General features: G+C 39.5%; 2 protein-coding genes across 2 annotated transcripts; both read left to right on the forward strand.

Annotated features, from left to right (window-relative positions):
- Positions 1-259: 259 nt before the first annotated feature.
- On the forward strand, positions 260-9,864 carry LOC116893530 (zinc finger protein 664-like). Its single transcript, XM_032895257.1, has 3 exons — positions 260-283; positions 664-826; positions 6,673-9,864. The coding sequence occupies exons 1-3, from the start codon at positions 260-262 to the stop codon at positions 7,788-7,790; spliced, it is 1,305 nt and encodes a 434-aa protein (XP_032751148.1). The 3' UTR covers positions 7,791-9,864.
- On the forward strand, positions 5,728-6,580 carry LOC116892898 (60S ribosomal protein L34-like). Its single transcript, XM_032894811.1, has one exon. The coding sequence runs from the start codon at positions 6,207-6,209 to the stop codon at positions 6,558-6,560; it is 354 nt and encodes a 117-aa protein (XP_032750702.1). The 5' UTR covers positions 5,728-6,206; the 3' UTR covers positions 6,561-6,580.
- Positions 9,865-17,790: the final 7,926 nt, after the last annotated feature.

Consider the following 17,790-nt stretch of genomic DNA (forward strand, 5'->3'; position numbering starts at 1 on the left):
ACGTTGTAGGTTCTCCACCCTGTGTGATTCGTGTTTTCCCAATTTTCAGTCTAAAAATTGTGAGCTTCAGCCTGGCTCATGACATTGAAGTCTATTGGTATTTATATTATTATTAATTGTTTTGACCTATTAACAGTGTTTTGCCATTCATTGGTCTTTATTTCAGGAAATGCTGTCCTTCAGGGATGTGGCCGTTGATTTCTCTCCAGAAGAGAGGGAATGCCTGGGGCCTGCTCAGTGGAGTCTGTACAGGGACGTGATGTTGGAGAATTACAGCAACCTTGTGTTCCTGGGTGAGCATTCCATCTAGAGCGAATTCTTTTTCACCATCAAGTGTAATTTCTTCCTTTGGTATAATAGCTCCCTGAGCTTTCTATTGGAGAGACTGCAATATAGCTAAGAAACATGTTACTTTTCTTCTTGTGTTTGTAACTTGCCTGTATTGGAAGTATATCTCCTCCAGTCTAATGGGAATTTTAGAAAGTTTATTTATATATTTCACAATTCAATTATTCATGTTTTCCCTTTAAATGAAAATCAGAATCTGCAGATTCTAAGTCCCCCAACAGTATTTTAATATACCTATCAGGAACCATATAAAGGATTAGTATTTTTATAGTTTCTTGCATTGCATCATATCCTTTCTCATAAGCAGTATTCTAGTCGGAACTGACCTATTCCCAGGAGAAGGACACTACAACAGTGTTGTATCTCTTTTTTTTACAAACAGGTCTTGCTGTTGCTAAGCCATACTTGGTAACATTTCTGGAGCAAACCCAAGGGTCTTCGGGTGTGAAAAGACAAGAAGCAGCCACCATCCCTCCAGGTGTGTAGAAGTGAGGGGTCAGAGGATAGATGAGACATACAAAGATACAACATGAAACCAGGATCTACCATGAACATTGAGCCATTTGTTATGTTAGAAATTGTTTTTAAGGTATTGCTTTTAAAGTCTTCTGCTATCTTGGAAAGACATCTCTCAGACACTTGCGATGGTTTAAGTGTCTTAGCTTTTTCCTTGCCCTCTTAGTGAGCTCTGCTCATAAGCAGACTGACCCAGAAGGATCTTTCCACCCTGAAGTGGCATTGGCCCTAGGCTGTTTTGGGTTGGGAGTTTTTTACTGACTGCTTAGAGGTTGTAGATCTATTTAAATTCTTTATATGACTTTGGCATAAGTTCAATGAGTTGTATCTATTAAGAAAATTGTCTGTTTCTTTTGGATTTTCCAATTTTATAAAGTACTAGTGTTTGAAGTGTGACCATTAGGTAGATTTTTTTTTTGGAGTCCAGTGTTATGTCCTCTTGTTTGTTTGTTTGTTTTGTTTTCCTTTTGATTTTGTTTTTCCTTTGATTTTGTTAGTTTGGATGTTCTCTCTGTGTCTTTTCCTTAGTTTGGATAAGGGTTTATCCATCTTGATTTTCTCAAAAATCAATTATTTCATTAATTCTTTGTATTGTTTCTTGGTTTCTGTTTCATTGACTCAAGCCCTGAATTTGATTATTTCCTGCCATCTACTACTCTTGGGTATGTTTCCTTTGGTTTATTCTAGGAGCTTTCAACTGTGCTGTTATGTTGCTAGTATGAGATCTGTCCAATATCTTTATGAAGGCACTTAGTGCCGTGAGCTTTCTTCTTAGGGCTGCTTTCATTGTGTCCCATCAGTTTGAGTATGTTGTGCATTCATTTTCATTCAATTCTAGGAAGTCTTTCTATTCCTTTCTTAATTTCTGCCTTGACCCAGCAGTCATTCAGTAGAGAGTTTTCAGTTTCCATGAGGTTGTAGGCTTTCTGCTGTTATTAAAATTCACCTCTTGTTCATGGTGGCCTGAAAAGATAGAGACTCTTTCAGTTTTCTTATATCTGTTGAGACTTGCTTTGTGACTGGGTATATGAGATGGTGGGAAGAAGGTATGTTCTTTTGTGTTTGGGTGACATGTTCTTTGTGTATATGTTAGGTATGTTTGATTCATAACATCTATTGGCTCCATTATTTCTGTTTTTGTCTGGATGTCATGCCCATTGGTGAGAATTGGGTATTGAAGTCTCCATCTGTTAATGTGTGAGGGTCCATATGTGATTTGAGCTTTGGTATAGTTTCTTTCACAAACGTTGGTGCCCTTGCATTTGGGACATAGATGTTGAGAATTGAGATGTCATTCTGGTGGATTTTCCCTTTGATGAGTATGAAGTGCCCTTCCTCATGTGTTTTGAGTAATTTTGGTTGGAAATCTATTTTGTTGGATATTAGAATAGCTACACCAGCTTGCTTTTTGGGTCCATTTGCTTGGAAACTCTTTTTCCAACACTTTATTCTGATATAATGTGTATCTTTGATGTTGAGGTGTGTTGGTTGTGTGCAGCACAAAAATGGATCCTGTTTTGCATCCATTCTCTGAGCTTGTGTTACTTTACTGGGAATTAGGTCATTAATATTGAGAGACATTAATGACCAATAATTGTTAATTCCTGCTATTTTGTTGGTGGTGGAAAAGGTAGTGGTGTGTGTGTGTGTGTGTGTGTTGCTTATCTTTTGGTTTTGCTGGTGTGAAATTATTTATTTCTTATGATTTCATGCATTTATTTATTCCCTTTGGGGTAGAGTGTACCTTCTAGTGCCTTCTGTAGGACTGGGTCTGTGGATAGATATTGGTTAAATTTGACCTCGTCATGGAATATATTGTTTTGTCCCTATATGGTGATTGAAAGTTTTGCTGGATATAGTACGCTGGGATGACATCCATGGTCTCTTAGATACTGCAAGACATCCTTCCAGGAGCTTCTAAATTTAGAGCCTCCTTTCCGAACTCCTGACTAATATGTCTCTCTGTATATATAACTTGGCCTTTTCCCATTGCAGCTTTTAATATTCTTTCCTTGTTTTGTATGTTTAGTGTTTTGATTATTATGTGTCATGGGGACATTCTTCTCTGGGCCAAACTGTTTGTTGTACTGTAAATTCCTTGTACCTTTAAAGACATCTCTATCTTTAAGTTAGGAACATTTTCTTCTATAATGTTATTAGAAATATTTTCTAGGCCTTTGAGATGGGATTCTTCTCCTTCTATTCATGTCTTTCTTAGGCTTGGTCTTTTCATGGTGTCCCAGATTTTCTCCACGCTTTATGCCAGGAATTCTTTAGAATGAACATTTTCTTTGACTTCTGTATGACTTTCTTCTACCATACCTTCTACATCTGAGATTCTCTCTTGTACTTTTTCGGCGATGCTTGCATCTGTAGTTCCTGTTAACATGCCAGGATTCCCTCAGTTTGTGGTTTCTTTATTTCTTCAATTTTTTTCCCGGTCTTGGAACAGTTTCATTCATTTCCTTTCTGGTTGTTTGTTTGTTTATTTATTTATTTATTTATTTATTTATTTATTTATTTATATTGGCTTCCTTTAAGAGATGTATTAATTTCCTCCAATTATTTGTGTTTTCATGAATGTCATTAGGGATTTATTCATTTCCTGTTTAAGGACCTCTATCACCTTCATATAGTTGGTTCCAAAGTCTTTGACTTCTGCTTCAGCTGTGTTGGAAGACTCGGGGCTTGCTCTAGTAAGATAGCTAAACTCTGGAGGTGACAAATTGCCTAAGCTGTTGTTTGTCCTCACACTGGCTTCTAGCCATTTGGGTTTGTGGTAATTATAAGTTTAGGTGCTGATTTCTGCCTTTGTCTTACTTAATTTTTTTTATTCATAGTTTCTATTTCCTCTCTGATCTTCTGGCCTGGGTGGCCTGTGTTTATGGTGACAGGTGACTCTACTGGTTCACTATGAAACCCTGGGTGACCTCTAGGGCTGTGGGTGCTGGCATGGCCTCTAGGGTTCTGCAGCGGTACCTGGAGTTCCAGTTCAAGTTGTGGCCTCTGGTAAAGCAGTGGGCTTCTGCATGTTTTGTGGGCTGGGATGTGGTGATGAGGGTAATGCGAGCTGTTTCCGCAAAGCTCTGTGTACTCTGAGAAATGTTGGTGATCTCTGAGCATGGTCTTATCTTGGGTTCTGGGTACCATCATGGACTCTGCCAAGCAAAAGGCTTCTCCCATAGTTGTCAGCCCTATAATTTAAATTTAAGAAGTCAAAAACTTTCATTTATAAAATTTTTAACATTATAAAATTTTAACCTCAAATTCAAGTTATATTACAGCTAGTAAAATGCTTATTTATAGAGTTCAGTAATGGACAACCATTGTGACTAGTCCTATAGGAAGCATTTTGTATGTATTTTAATATGAGTCAAGAAGAAAAAAGGGAACATGTGGTCTTTTCTAAAGATCTGGTTTTTTTTAAACTTCCTTTTTGAGTGTATTGGCTTCTGTATATATTCAGTAAACATGAGTACCAGTTAATTATACTGGGTGTGTCCATTGCTTGAGAAATTTAGGATATGAGTGCAGAATCAGCATGAGAGGATCCATCCCCTTGTCTTGTGAAACAGGAAGAGTAATTCATCTTCCCTGCACATAAGGAGTTAAAGTTCGTGGTCCAGTTTATAGGCCAGAGGGAGTCAGGAGCAGCAGCTGCTGGCAAGTTCTATTCCCCATGCATCCTTATCCTGTGATGAGGCTATCATGCTATTTACTCTAATAGGTCTGTGTCCCATCAGAAGGCAAGTGTGCTCTTGGCTCCTGGCAGTGCCCTACCATGCCAATGTGGCATGTAGGTTTAACCCTCTTTATTCAAGCATTCAGTTTCAATAAACATTTTAAGTACACCTGATTTTGAATATATTTGGATATTAAGCAAACTTTGATTTGAACGTCACTGTGTTTGAGATACCTGCCTTATGCTTAAGTTTGGCATGTGCAGAGCCCTGTCTAATGGAAGTTATGCACGTGTCTCTCCCTCGAATATTGTCTCTGTAAATTATATCTGTATTTATCATGAATACAAACACAGTTCTGTTCATATTAAGGATTAGATAATCATTGATAATGTGACTCATCCTTAACAAAATTTAATAATTACCTTTGTTATAATACCTTAAAATCAAGTAGTGGCTCTCATAGGATTACTATGTAATAAATGAAAGTAATTTATCTCTGTTAAGATTTCCAGCCTCAAAAATTCATTCTTTTGATACCTTGACAGTAGTGGTTCTCAACCTTCATAATGCTATGACCCTTTCATATACTTCCTCATGTTGTAGTGACCTTAACCACAAAATTGTTTTAATTGCTACTTCATAACTGTAAATTTGCCTGTCTAAGAGTCTTGGGCAGGAAGGGGGTAGTGGGGAGGTGGTGATCTGGCTTAACTCTGAGTAAGTTTCAGGAGTAGTCTTATAGGGGAGACTTCTGCACTATAAGCCTCTGTATGTCTAAGATCTCCCCCATTGTGATACTTGATGAAGGAGTCTTTCCTTGTCCAAACTGCTTTATTCATGGGATAAAGATGCCTAAGTCTTACTTAAGGGCAAACAGGGATTAAATATTTTTTGCAGAAAAGGATTCCTAGGAAGGGAAGCTCATTGCTTAAACACTCAGAGCCTATCTAGATACATCATTAGCATGGGGAACTCTAGATTCTATGCTAAGTGACTGGTTGTCATGGTCCTCTTAGTAGGGTGTGCTCCTTGTCAAGTGCTCCAGGACAGGGACCTAGTTCCAACTCATGCTGTACTCAACTATCAGTTTTATTGGGGTTCTGCACAAGCTATTACTTTACCAGTTCTTCTGTCTAATGACTCAGTTCCACTGCCCTACGATTTCTATTAGTGAAAGTCATCTCATCAAACTGCTTTGTAAATTTTAAAAATGTCTTCTAAATTTTTCCAGTGGCATATTCAATAATAAGGATTTAAATGTATAATAAATTTTGTTTTTATTTTGAAGATGGCCCAACAATCACAATTGGCTTTCTTTTTCTAGGTGACACTGCTTTATACCTTCATGGATGTCCAGCTATATCATATTTGTATTCTTTAATAGGATTATTGCTGTTACTAAAATAACCTAACAAGTTACTTAGCTATTTAATTTTGAAAATTATGACATTGTGTCTATGTTCTATTTGGTTCTGTAGTTATTCCAGTAGAAGGATAGATTAGCTCACCTACTATATTTTTTTGACTTATGGTCAGTACCTACAACTTTTAAAATATATTGTAGATTTTCATTTATGGTTAAATGTGTGAGTAAAGGTCTCTATTGTAAAGAAATATTGCGCTTTCCTCTTCTGGGGACGGTGCTTAGAGGCAATCAGGATGGCTCAGCATTTGACATACCTTCGTAGGCTTTCCTACAATACAGTTTCTAACAAAACTAGGCTGTCTCGAACTCCTGGCAACAGGATTGTTTACCTTTACACCAAGAAGGTTGGGAAAGCACCTAAATCTGCATGTGGCATATGCCCAGGCAGACTGCGAGGGGTTCATGCTGTGAGACCCAAAGTCCTTATGAGATTATATAAGACAAAGAAGCACGTCAGCAGGGCCTATGGTGGCTCCATGTGTGCCAAGAGTGTCCGTGCAGGATCAAGGGGGCTTTTTTTTATCGAGGAGCAGAAAATCGTTGTGAAAGTGTTGAAGGCACAAGCACAGAGTCAGAAAGCAAAGTAAATGTGCAACTTTTTTAAGTAGTAAAAATCAAGACTTGGTCTATGGGGGAAAAAAAGATAAATATTGCAGGTATGTTGACTATTTCTTAGCTTTTGTTCATATTTTAACTTTTGCTCAACAGGCAATGAATTTAATACTCACAGCAAGACCATCAACCACAACTCTCTAAGTATTCAATGCCAGAGAATTCATAGAGGAGAGAAATGCTACTACTTTGAAGAATGTGGTAAGGCCCTTAGTTCTCAGTCAACACTTTCTATACGGCAGAGACGTTATATTGGAGACAAACCCTACAAGTGTAAAGAATGTCATAAAACGCTTAGTAGTCGCTCATCACTTTTAATACACCAGAAATATCATACTGATGAAAAAACCTACAAGTGCGAAGAATGTGGCAAACAGTTTTTGCGTTCCTCACATCTTCAGCATCATCAAAAAATTCATACTGGAGAGAAGCCATACAAATGTGAAGACTGTCACAAAGCCTTTCTTCATCACTCATATCTTAGGAAACACCAGGCAGTTCATACTGGAGAGAAACCCTACAAGTGCGAAGAATGTGGAAATTCATTTTACTATCCTGCAATGCTGAAGCAACATCAAAGAATTCATTCTGGAGAGAAACCTGACAAGTGTGAGGAATGTGGAAAAGTCTTTTCCTCTGCTTTCTTCCTTAACCAGCATAAAGGAATTGATTCCAGAGAGAAAAGGTACCAGTGTCTAGAATGTGGCAAATCCTTTTGCTATCGTTCCTATCTTAGGGAACATTACAGAAGGCATTCTGGAGAGTATCCCTATAAGTGTGAAGAATGTGGCAAAGGGTTTTCCCGTTCTTCAAAGCTTCAGGAGCATCAAACAATTCATACTGGAGTTAAACCATACAGTTGTGAAGAGTGTGGCAAATGTTTTTCCTCTCTTACATCCCTTAAAAGACACCAAATCATCCATTCTGAAGACACTCCCCATGAGTGTGGAGAATGTGGCAAAAAGTTTTCTAGCTCTTCCCGCCTTCAGGAACATCAGAAAATTCATACTGAAGAGAAACCATACAAATGTGAAGACTGTCACAAAGCCTTTCTTTATCATTCATTTCTTAGGAGACACAAAGCAGTTCATACTAGAGAGAAACCCTACAAGTGTGAAGAGTGTGGGAAATGTTATACCTCTTTTACATCCCTGAAAAGACACCAAACACTCCATTCTGCAGACAGTCCCCATGAGTGGGTATAATGTGGTAAAAGGCTTTCTAGCTCTTCCCGCCTTCAGGAACACCTAGAAATTCATAGTGGAGAGAAAACATACAAATGTGAAGACTGTCAAAAAACCTTTGCCATTCATTTCTTAGGAGAAACTAGGCAGTTCATATTAGTAGAAACCCTACAAGTGTGAAGACTGTAGGAAATGTTTTTCCTCTTCCTTAACCCTTAAAAGACATGAAATAATTCATTGTGAAGACAGTCCCTACAAGTGTGGGTAATGTAGCAGTCTTCTCTATGCTGTCTACCCTTACAAAACACAAGTTTGTTCATTCTCTAGAGAAACTGTCAAAGTAGGAATGATGTGGGAAAGCCTTGTCTTCTAATTCTTCCCTAATTTAACACAAGTCCTACTAGAGTGAAACCTTACTAGTGGGAAGAATGTAGGAAAATGTTTTACTCTACATTACAACTGAAAAAACATAAATGAATACAACGTCAAGAGAAAGCATGAAAACGTAATGGATGTGGAAAAGCCTTTTCTATTGACTGTTATCAGCAGAAAGAGTAATGCCACTAAGGTGAAGAGTGCAGCAAAACGTTTCACTCTAGAATTAAATTTCAAAATATTTATACTGTAGAAAAACCAAGTGTGAAGAGTGTCTCCTTGTGTTATGTTACCCTTGTGTACCCACTAAGTTAATTGTTTTGAAATGTTAAATATCTCTTATCCATGAGCACAAATGCTAAGAATATGATCAGATGACGTAAAAATGCATCTTTGATGTAATCTCCCCACTACTCTCTAACCCAGCGTGTTTGGAATATACCTTGATTGATAAATTTCTTTCTTCTGTGCTATCAGTGTACCATGAAACTGTTACCATGCTGTTACATGGTTGTTTGGGTGACCTGAATCTGAGTACTGGGCCATGGTATACTTACTGTTGTTTTCCCCGCGGAGACACCAAAGCACTGTAATGATGTCTCTTATGGGCTTTGTGGGAAGCTCCATGAACTCACATTTCTCACCAGATATGACTAGGATGAAATGACCTGCTTTGGGTCCCAGCCAGCCTGAGGTGAGTGAGAACTAGTGTTTGTCTCCCCAGGAAGCCCCAAAACAACAGATAGTTGTGTTCGGTTCCAGAATAAAGAATCTCTGATCTGCTTTAAGTTCAGAAAGTGTTAATTGTGTGCATACATGTGCCTGTACATATGTGTATATGTGTGTCAGTACCAACAACATTGTCATAACAAACTCTCATACTGTAATAAGGACAAAAGCCAAATGCACTCACTCAGCAGAGACAATAGATATGCTTATTGTTTGGGACCTAGGTAAAATGTTAAAGCCTAGATTCCGAATGTTGAGCCTAGATGGAACATTAAGGCCGAGGTAAAATGTTAAGGATTATGTGATATATAATAGCTAGCCTGCCATTATAAGGAAACTTTATCATAAGTTTCTGCTGTTACTAGGAAACTTTCTAACATGTGACTGATTAAATTTTATGTTACATTCTCTGCCTTTGGAAACTAATGGCTATAGAAGTCAGTGGAACTGTTTTGTGTAGTTACCCACAATAAGCTTGGACTAAAACCAAGCCTTCAACAGCACTTCCTGTACCTGTGTCTAGGCTTCTGTGGTATAAGCTGCTCCTGGGATGGGCCCCAATGTAAGAGTTATAAAAAAAAACTACTTAAGTTTTCTATTTTGAATTATACTTGAGTAATGTTTAAGTTCCCAAGACCTCCCTGGGAACTGACATCTTACTTGGCAGAGGGAAACATGTAAGTGGGTAACTGACATCCTGATTGGAAAGTTAAGACATGAATGTTACACCAGGTAAGCCCCCGACACAGTGGAATATCTCAAGCAATGGGGGCAGGATAAGTGCACAACAAAGACATGTTCCTAAGGAAATGTCCCCATCCCTAAATCCTGAGGGTGAAATAACTTGGCATAGATTTTTTGTGGACTTGGGGCTTAAAAATCCTATAAGATCTAAACTCAATGTCATGGTTCATTTCCCAAATCTAGACTGTAGCTGTGGCCAATGAATCCTGGGGTGTATGCTCAATAAACTGTCCCTGTCTGACTGTTATTGGTGTTCGTGTGGTTTGTGAGGCGATTCCCAGACCCCAACATTACCCAATGCCTGATGACAACCATGAAGAATTATGTGTATGCAGTTCTTCCTTCACTCTTGATGCTCACAACCTGGAGCATCTCAAACTTTATTGCATGGGTTCCTTCATTAGCCAGTGGTGAAGTAAAGACAAAAATCTCACTTTGTGAACTGTGTCTGTGAAATCCAGTGGTGCTAACATAGGGTACTCCTCTGTAATGGGTGACTTTCATAGGTATGGAGCTTTCTATATGCTATCATGGGTATAAAGTAGTAAACATTCTGACTCAATTATGAACCTTGGGAGTATAATAAGGAAAATGTGCCTCCCAGTGCAATGGTGGCCTGGTAGTTATGGTAGTAACCAGTCATCTTCTAATTGGATTTAAAGCTCAGCCCACAGGCTGTAAATAATACCAGGTGGTGTTAATGTGGTGATGAACCTGTTATTCTGGTAAGTGAGCATGGTAACTAAATGAACCCATGTGCTTTTACTTTATTTACTTTTTCCTTTTTCTACCCAGATATTCAAGTACTTCTCATTATGAAATATGAAATGTGTGGTAGGACAATAATACACAAACTCACCATTGCTTACCTGTAGCAAATAGTACCCTGTGGATTCACTGACCTGAGTGAAACACCTACATCACACACCTAATGCCAAACCTCAGGGAACCCTGAGGGAGGGAAGGTAGTAAGATGGTCAGAGCTACTGGTAGTGAATGTGTATAGTGAAATAACATTGGCTAGAAATATCATTGCCATTCCCTGCATGAATCCACTGTATGTAATAAGCATGTGGACATCTGCCAAAGCTAAAAACCTATCATAAAACATGCATGAATGAGTGAGAGTCTTTGTATGCCACATGCTGACTAGAGCAGCTATGGCATCGATAGCTCCTGCAGGAGGCAGGCAGTTTGAGAGACATTCGGGTTCCAGACCATTGTCCTAAATCCCTACACATAGAACAAGCATTAGATGAAATTAAGAAAAGCCCACGAAGTTGAAAGGATAAGATGCTTTTAAGGGTAAGAAGTAATAGGTGAAGGAATAAAGATACTTGGTAAAAATATGTGCTCTACATGTGTTCCCCCAAAGCAGATATCAATTTCAAAATGATTGATTTTGGACATACCCAAAGTTGATCTGTTTTGTCAGTGATTGCAGCACAAGACTCTGGCTGTCATAGAGGTTACAGAGGGACAGCATCTTCCTGGGAAGGCGTCATGAGGGAGCAAATGAGAAGACTCCCAGAAGTCTTCTGAGTCTGCTGAGGACTGAAGAGGCCTGCATCAGTGTAACATCATGCAAAAGACAGGGATGGCTTTGCAGAGATGACATACAGCCAGACTCACTTAGCATCTTCCACTTGACTTTATCAAAGTCAACAGGAAAGGTGAGCAATGTCCTCCCACAAGCCCCTTTCTCCTGAATGCATACTGGTCTCAGCTGCTTTGGTTGCTGGTTATCAATCATTTTTACCACTAGGAAATGCATATAACAATCTAATGAATTTGTTGCATAGAAAATTAAACAGACAACATATGACAGAGTTGGTATTTTTAGAAAACAGTTTGTCAACAAGTAAACATTTGCACAGTGGAAAAAACATAGAGAAATGAATAGACCTCTAGAGTAGATCTTGTAGAAAGTATCTCAGATTGAAGCTTAAATCCCTTCCTTGTCCATAACAATGAAAGGCTTCTGTTTGGAAAGGTTGTTTGTTTGTTTGTTTGTTTTAATTGCTAAGAAATGCCCAGCAGTACACATAGAACAAAGATTGGATTTGCTATATGTATGTGAATCTATGTTTTCTTTGTGAGTGCAGTCTCTGTAAACATAGTTACCAATTTCCTGAGTAACACAGAGGCAGATGTCATTACAAATGGAAATGAGCTTCAGGGACAAACATCTCTTCTAAAACGGAGTGAATTTTCAGAGCTACAGTCTGTGAGGGAAGCTTGTCAAGGACCAGCAGAAGATGAAGAGTGTAGCAGAGACTTGCTTTCGGGTGGCACTGCTCATTTCTCTCTTTTTAAAGAGCAAATTCTATTGCTTAAAATGTTGAAAATAAAAACCAAGATCACATACCAAAATTAATAAGACCCACAGACTACAGGGCCCACGAGCTTCTGTATAATTAATATCAACATTCACAACAGAATCTGAGTCATTTTCACTGGATTTAAGACTATCTCTATTAAATGTGTTCCATGTATTTATGCACCAACAAACCCAAGACCCATGATGGAGTTGGAACCTAAAAATCAGTTATCTTTTGTCTTCCTTCACAACTGCTGGAAGGCAGCCTCCTCATCCTTAGGGAAATTAGCCTGTGATAGACCTTGGGTGTTCATAGGCATTTACAAGATATACAAGACCCTCCCTGCTGAAGGCTATATAGATAGGACTGTAGGTTACTCCCTCATTAGAGGAGCTTCCTGCGTGGCATTCAGCTAGCTGCAGTCATGCAGTTCTGGCTTCTTACCTAGCTCCAGTCAGATCTCTAGTACTGCTCCTGCTGCTGAAGTCCTCCCTGTTTCTGACACATCCCTCAGTATCAGCAACCTTAATACTAACTCACTGCTTCATGAAGATAGGGGCTTGACTGAAATTTTGGCTGCTACTCTGCCAGTTCTGATGTGAGTAGGTAGTCTTTCCCTTTCTTCTGTATTGGAAAAAAAATCACAGAACAAGGTGTTTTTCTAGTTGCTATGAGACAACCCATAAGGAAGTTTTCTTTCCTGCTTGTGGTTAAAGAGCTGAACAGTGCTCTGCAGGGAGCATGGCAACAGGCAGGCAGGCATGGTCCTGATCAGGATCAAATACCTTGATCCACAATTAAGGCACAAAAAAGTAAGTGGGAATGACACGGCATTCTGTAAACTCAAAGTCTACTCCATTGACATACCTCATGTGACCAGACCACACCTCCTAATCCTTCCCCAACAGTTTCCACCAACTGAGGCCCAAACATTCAATTGTGAGAAGCTGTAGTTTGATATTCTCATTTCAAACCACAGTGACTGTAAAGTTACAGGAAATGTTAAATCTGCTGTAATTGTAAGAGAAGAGATTTACTCCAATCAAGGGCCCTGTAGAAATCTGTTCTTAGCCAATATGAAACCAAGAGCACTTCCATTGAATGTCTGTTTTGTGTAGGTACAATTTCACTTGAAAGTTGAGAGCCCATTGTAAGGGCTTCGTGCTCAAAACTACACTTCTAGGTAAGTTTCTCCTGTGTCAGTACCCAGAGATAATGGAAACTTTGCAATGGGTCCTGACATTATGTCAACCATGAAACGGGACTCGATAGCACTTTCCACTGTGTGCAGATTTTGTAGGCTATAAGATGCAACATGTATATCAAAAAGGAACGTTTCAGCATTCTTGAAGAGAAGTGCTTCTTATCCAATTTCTGTGATGTACAGTGTCCCTCTAACAGTCCCTGTGGTGACATGACATGGAATATCCACATACTATGAATATATGAATAAAGCCACAGAAGTGGATATTTGGAGTTGCCAAATTGTTTTTAGGCTAGACCATTTTATTCAGGGCCTCCAATGCCAGGTATGCAATGCCTGGTAGCATTTGAATGTTACCCCTGCATTAATATCTTAGTTTCTCTATTTCTTTGTAGATTCCTTCCCCCACTTTTCAATAGGTACTGTCTTGTTGCCTATTGAAGTATGAACTTGTAATTTATGATGACTGGGACAATAAGGTCTATGGAGACTTGTAGAGATAGACTAAATGATATACCTAGTAAGACATGAAAGGGAAATGGATGATACCAAGATAGAAGGTTATGGTTTAAAATGAGGTATTTCCTTCTCAAATTCCTGTGAGCTCATTTAATATTTCTGTGAATATATTTCTGCTATCTTTGTATTTGAGGCACAGTCATTTCTGTATCCTGACTTGGAGGAACTGAGGAAAGTTCAGAGCAGACACTCTTGACTTTCATAATATGGTTCCCTATTAACAGTTTCAGCATCAGAAAAGCCAAAGCTAATTTCACCAGATAAATCAAACCTCTGCATAGGGAATTCCAATAGTGGACGATGGGCCATTATATACATTAGTGTGATGGCAGGAACTGCACATCCTGGGAGAGGGACAGGGGATGTAAGCACAAACTCAGGGAACACCTGATGATTAATACTCACTTGGGTTGTAAAAACCCAGGGAAATGTTGCAGAAATTCTGGTAGAACTCTCACAAAAACTTTCTTACTTAAGCTAATGGATGAAAATATGGACAAAGTAGGTGCAAATGGAAAGATGCTGAGATGGGTTCTGGGAGACCTCTACTAGTAAACAACAGGGAGCAGGACTTTAACTTTTTTTAATGATTTAGATAATCCATGTGTCCCTTGAACAACTTCCTGCACTCTACGGATTCCAACATTCAAATGAAAACTGCTTTTCCTACAGTGTCTTCTGATCTGTGTATGCTTGAGTTTGAGTTTTAGAAGAGCGATTGAACATCACATTTACTCCAGAGTGATAGCTCTTAGGCCTTGGTGATCTCATGTAAATAATTGGTGGTTGTTATCTAAAATTTATTCTTCTATTGAGGTTTGGTTTTTTTTTTCTTCTGCTGTGCACTATAGTGCTAAATGTGGGTGCCCAACCATCAACATTCTTCCTTGGGAATTTCAGAAGTTTAACATGACCTCAGTCATTAAACAGTCCTTCCAATTCTGGCATTTTTTTAATTAAATGTTTCCTTCATTTACATCCTAAATATTTCCCCCATTCCCTGTACCCTGTCCTAGGGTACATCCTCATCCCTTTTCCCCTTCTCCTTTGAGATGGTGCTCCCCACTCTCTGCATCTCCCTTCCGGGAGGCTTTGAGTCTCTACAGCATTGGACGAATCTTCTCCCACTGAAGCCACAGAAGCAAGTCATCTGCTACATATATGCCAGTAGCCTCAGATCAGCCTGTGTATGCTCTTTGGTTTGTGGCTTAGTCTCTAGGAGACCCTAGTGGACCAGGTTAGTTAGAATGGTTAGTCTTCCTATGGTGTTGAAATCCCTTTCTGCTCCTTCCTCTAACTCTGTTATAGAGGTTCCCAATCTCGGTCCAGTGGTTAGCTGTAAGTATCTGCATCTGTCTCAGTCAGCTGCTGGTAAAGCCTCTCAGAGAACAGCCATGCTAGTCTACTGTCTGCAAGCATATCATACTGTGAGTAATAGTGCCAAGGTTTGGTGCCCATCCATGGGATGGATTCCAAGTTGGACCAGTCACTGGTCAACCTTTCCTTCAGTGCTTGCTCCATTTTTCTGCCTGCATTTCTGGGTCAAAATTTTTGAAGATGAATTGGTTAGCCCATGCCTCTCTGAGGGCCCTATCTATCTACTGTCTCTTCAGGTTCCATCTGCCCATTGTTGGTCATTTCGGCTAAGCTCACCCCCATTGAGTCTGGGGAGCTCCACAAATCCCATGTCTCTGGGACTGTCTAGATGTCCTCCCTACCTCCATCCCCACCCCTCCAAGTAGAATATTTCAATTCATTCTTCTGTCTCCTTCCATACCTGATCTTGCCCCCCATTTCCTTTCCCCTTTCCCACCCAGAGCACCCCCTCACTCTGCCTCCCATGATTATTTTATTCCCCCTTCTAAGTAGGATTGAAGCTGTTGTGGTAAAATTTAAATAAATGTTTCTTTTATCCTGCACTTAGTCTGGCACTGTAGTGTCCCAAGACATCTGTTAGATGTCTTCATCTCAGTCATCAAAGTATCTCACCCACTTTGCTCTATCTCATAATCACACTGCCAATGGCTACTCTCTGAGCCTGGCAACAATCTCTCTACCCATCTAATTCCCAAGACAAGTTGCCACCATGCCTGACATACACATCCCAATTCTGTGGTGGCCCAGTGTCTCCAGCCACCACATACTCTCTTGAACTCAATTAAATCGCCACATGAAAGAACACACAACACAATAACCTCTGATCCAATTGATAATATATAATTGCCCACCTATACATACAAAGCCCTGTACACATCCATCCCTTAAGAATATTCATAACAACCTGGAAATGTGCAGGGAGGAATCTCAACATCTGCCTCCGTGTTCTCTCAGCTGCTCTCCTCTCTCCTTGCTTCAGTTTCTTCCTCTTCTCTAAAACTTTCCTCCCACCCATCCTTCCTTCTTGTCCAATGATAGGCCTCATTCTATCTTGTACCTGCTTCCACCTACATAACGACATCATCATACATGAAGCATCCTAACTTGGGCCTTCCTTCTTGTTAAACTTATTGTCTGTGGGCTATATCATGTAACTCTGTACTTTTTGTCTAACGTCCATGTATGAGTAAGTACATACCATGCCTGTTCTTTGGGGTATGGATTATCTTACTCAGAATGAGTTTTCTAGTTCCTGCCATTTGCCTGCAAAATTCATGATGCCCCCATTTTTAATAGCTGAATAGTATCCCATTGTGTGAATGAACCACATTTTCTGTATCCATTCATTGGTTGAGGAATATCTGGGTTGCTTCCAGTTTCTGATTATTACAAAAAAGACTGCTATAAACATAGTTTGAACATGTGTTCTCTTGTGCTATACTGGAACATCTTTTGGGAATATGCCCAGGAGCAGTAGAGCTGGGTCTTCAGGTAGAACTATTTCCAATTTCCTGAGGAACTGCCAGAGTGATTTCCAGAGTGGTCGTACCAGTTTGCAATTCTACCAGCAATGAGGAGTGTTCCTTTTTCTCCATATCCTTGCCAGCATGGGCTGTCTCTTGAAGTTTTGATCTTAGTGATTCTGATTGGTTTAGGGTGAAATCTCAGGTTCATTTTGATTTGCGTTTCCCTGTTGACTTTAGGATGTTTAATATTTCTTTAAGTACTTCTTGGCTATTTGATATCCCTTGGTTAAGAATTCTATGTTTAGCTCTGTACCCCATTTTAAAATTGTGTTATTTGGTTTTTTGGTTAATGTGTTGAGTTCTTTATATATTTTGGCTATTAGCACTGTATTGGATGTAAGGTTGATAAAGAGTTTTCCCAATCTATAGGTTGCCATTTTGTCCTATTGACAGTGTCCTTTGACTTACAGAATCTTTTCAGTTCCCATTTGTCTATTATTGATCTTAGAGCCTGAACCATTAGTTTTTTGTTCAGGGAATTCCTCCCTGTGCCAATGTGCTCAAGGATATTTCCCAATTTCTCTTCTAATAGATGAAGTATACCTGGTTTTATGTGGAGGTCCTTGATCCACTTGAGCTTTGTATCAGGGTAATAGATATGGATGTATTTTCATTCTTCTACATGTAGACATCCAGTTAGACCAACACTCATTTGTTGACGGTGCTTTCTTTTTTTCCACTGTATGGGTTTGCCTTCTTTGCCCATTGGTGCATGGGTTTACAATTACGGAACATGTTACAAATTTGTGTGTCATTTTTGCGCAGTGCTACTCTTTGTAACATTCTACTTTTAGTATATGTGCTGCCAAAGGAAGCACAAACCTGGCATTCTTTTTTTTTTTGGTTCTTTTTTTTCGGAGCTGGGGACCGAACCCAGGGCCTTGCGCTTCCTAGGTAAGCGCTCTACCACTGAGCTAAGTCCCCAGCCCCTAAACCTGGCATTCTTATCGTGACTGTTTGCTTTGGTTTTAGTATGCAGGAATAGACTTGCTAAAAGGCCTTTTATGTAACACTCAATAGAATTCTTCTGCAAAACTCCTAGCAATCAGTCCCTCAGAAGCTCAGTCGATTTCCCTGCTGCTTGTGCTAAAGCTTATCACGGCTTGCAGTATCTCTTCCTCTTACCATCCTGGTAACTCAGTACATTGACAATTCACAGGGTGTCAGTACAGGAGAACAAGGCATTGTGTATGTGCAGCACTGAGTATGAAGCCAAAGCCTCCTTC

This window comes from Rattus rattus, chromosome 2 (genome assembly GCF_011064425.1).
Source record: "Rattus rattus isolate New Zealand chromosome 2, Rrattus_CSIRO_v1, whole genome shotgun sequence".
NCBI lineage: Eukaryota > Metazoa > Chordata > Mammalia > Rodentia > Muridae > Rattus > Rattus rattus.

Bases quoted from the DNA above. Each gene is read 5' to 3' on its own strand.
- LOC116893530 (XM_032895257.1), top strand. From the start codon at position 260: ATGTTGGAGAATTACAGCAACCTT. The intron at 284-663 runs GTGTTCCTGGGT...GCAGTATTCTAG, and splicing joins TGGAGAATTACAGCAACCTT to TCGGAACTGACCTATTCCCA. The intron at 827-6,672 runs GTGTGTAGAAGT...ATTTTAACTTTT, and splicing joins AGCAGCCACCATCCCTCCAG to GCTCAACAGGCAATGAATTT.
- LOC116892898 (XM_032894811.1), top strand. From the start codon at position 6,207: ATGGCTCAGCATTTGACATACCTTCGTAGGCTTTCCTACAATACAGTT.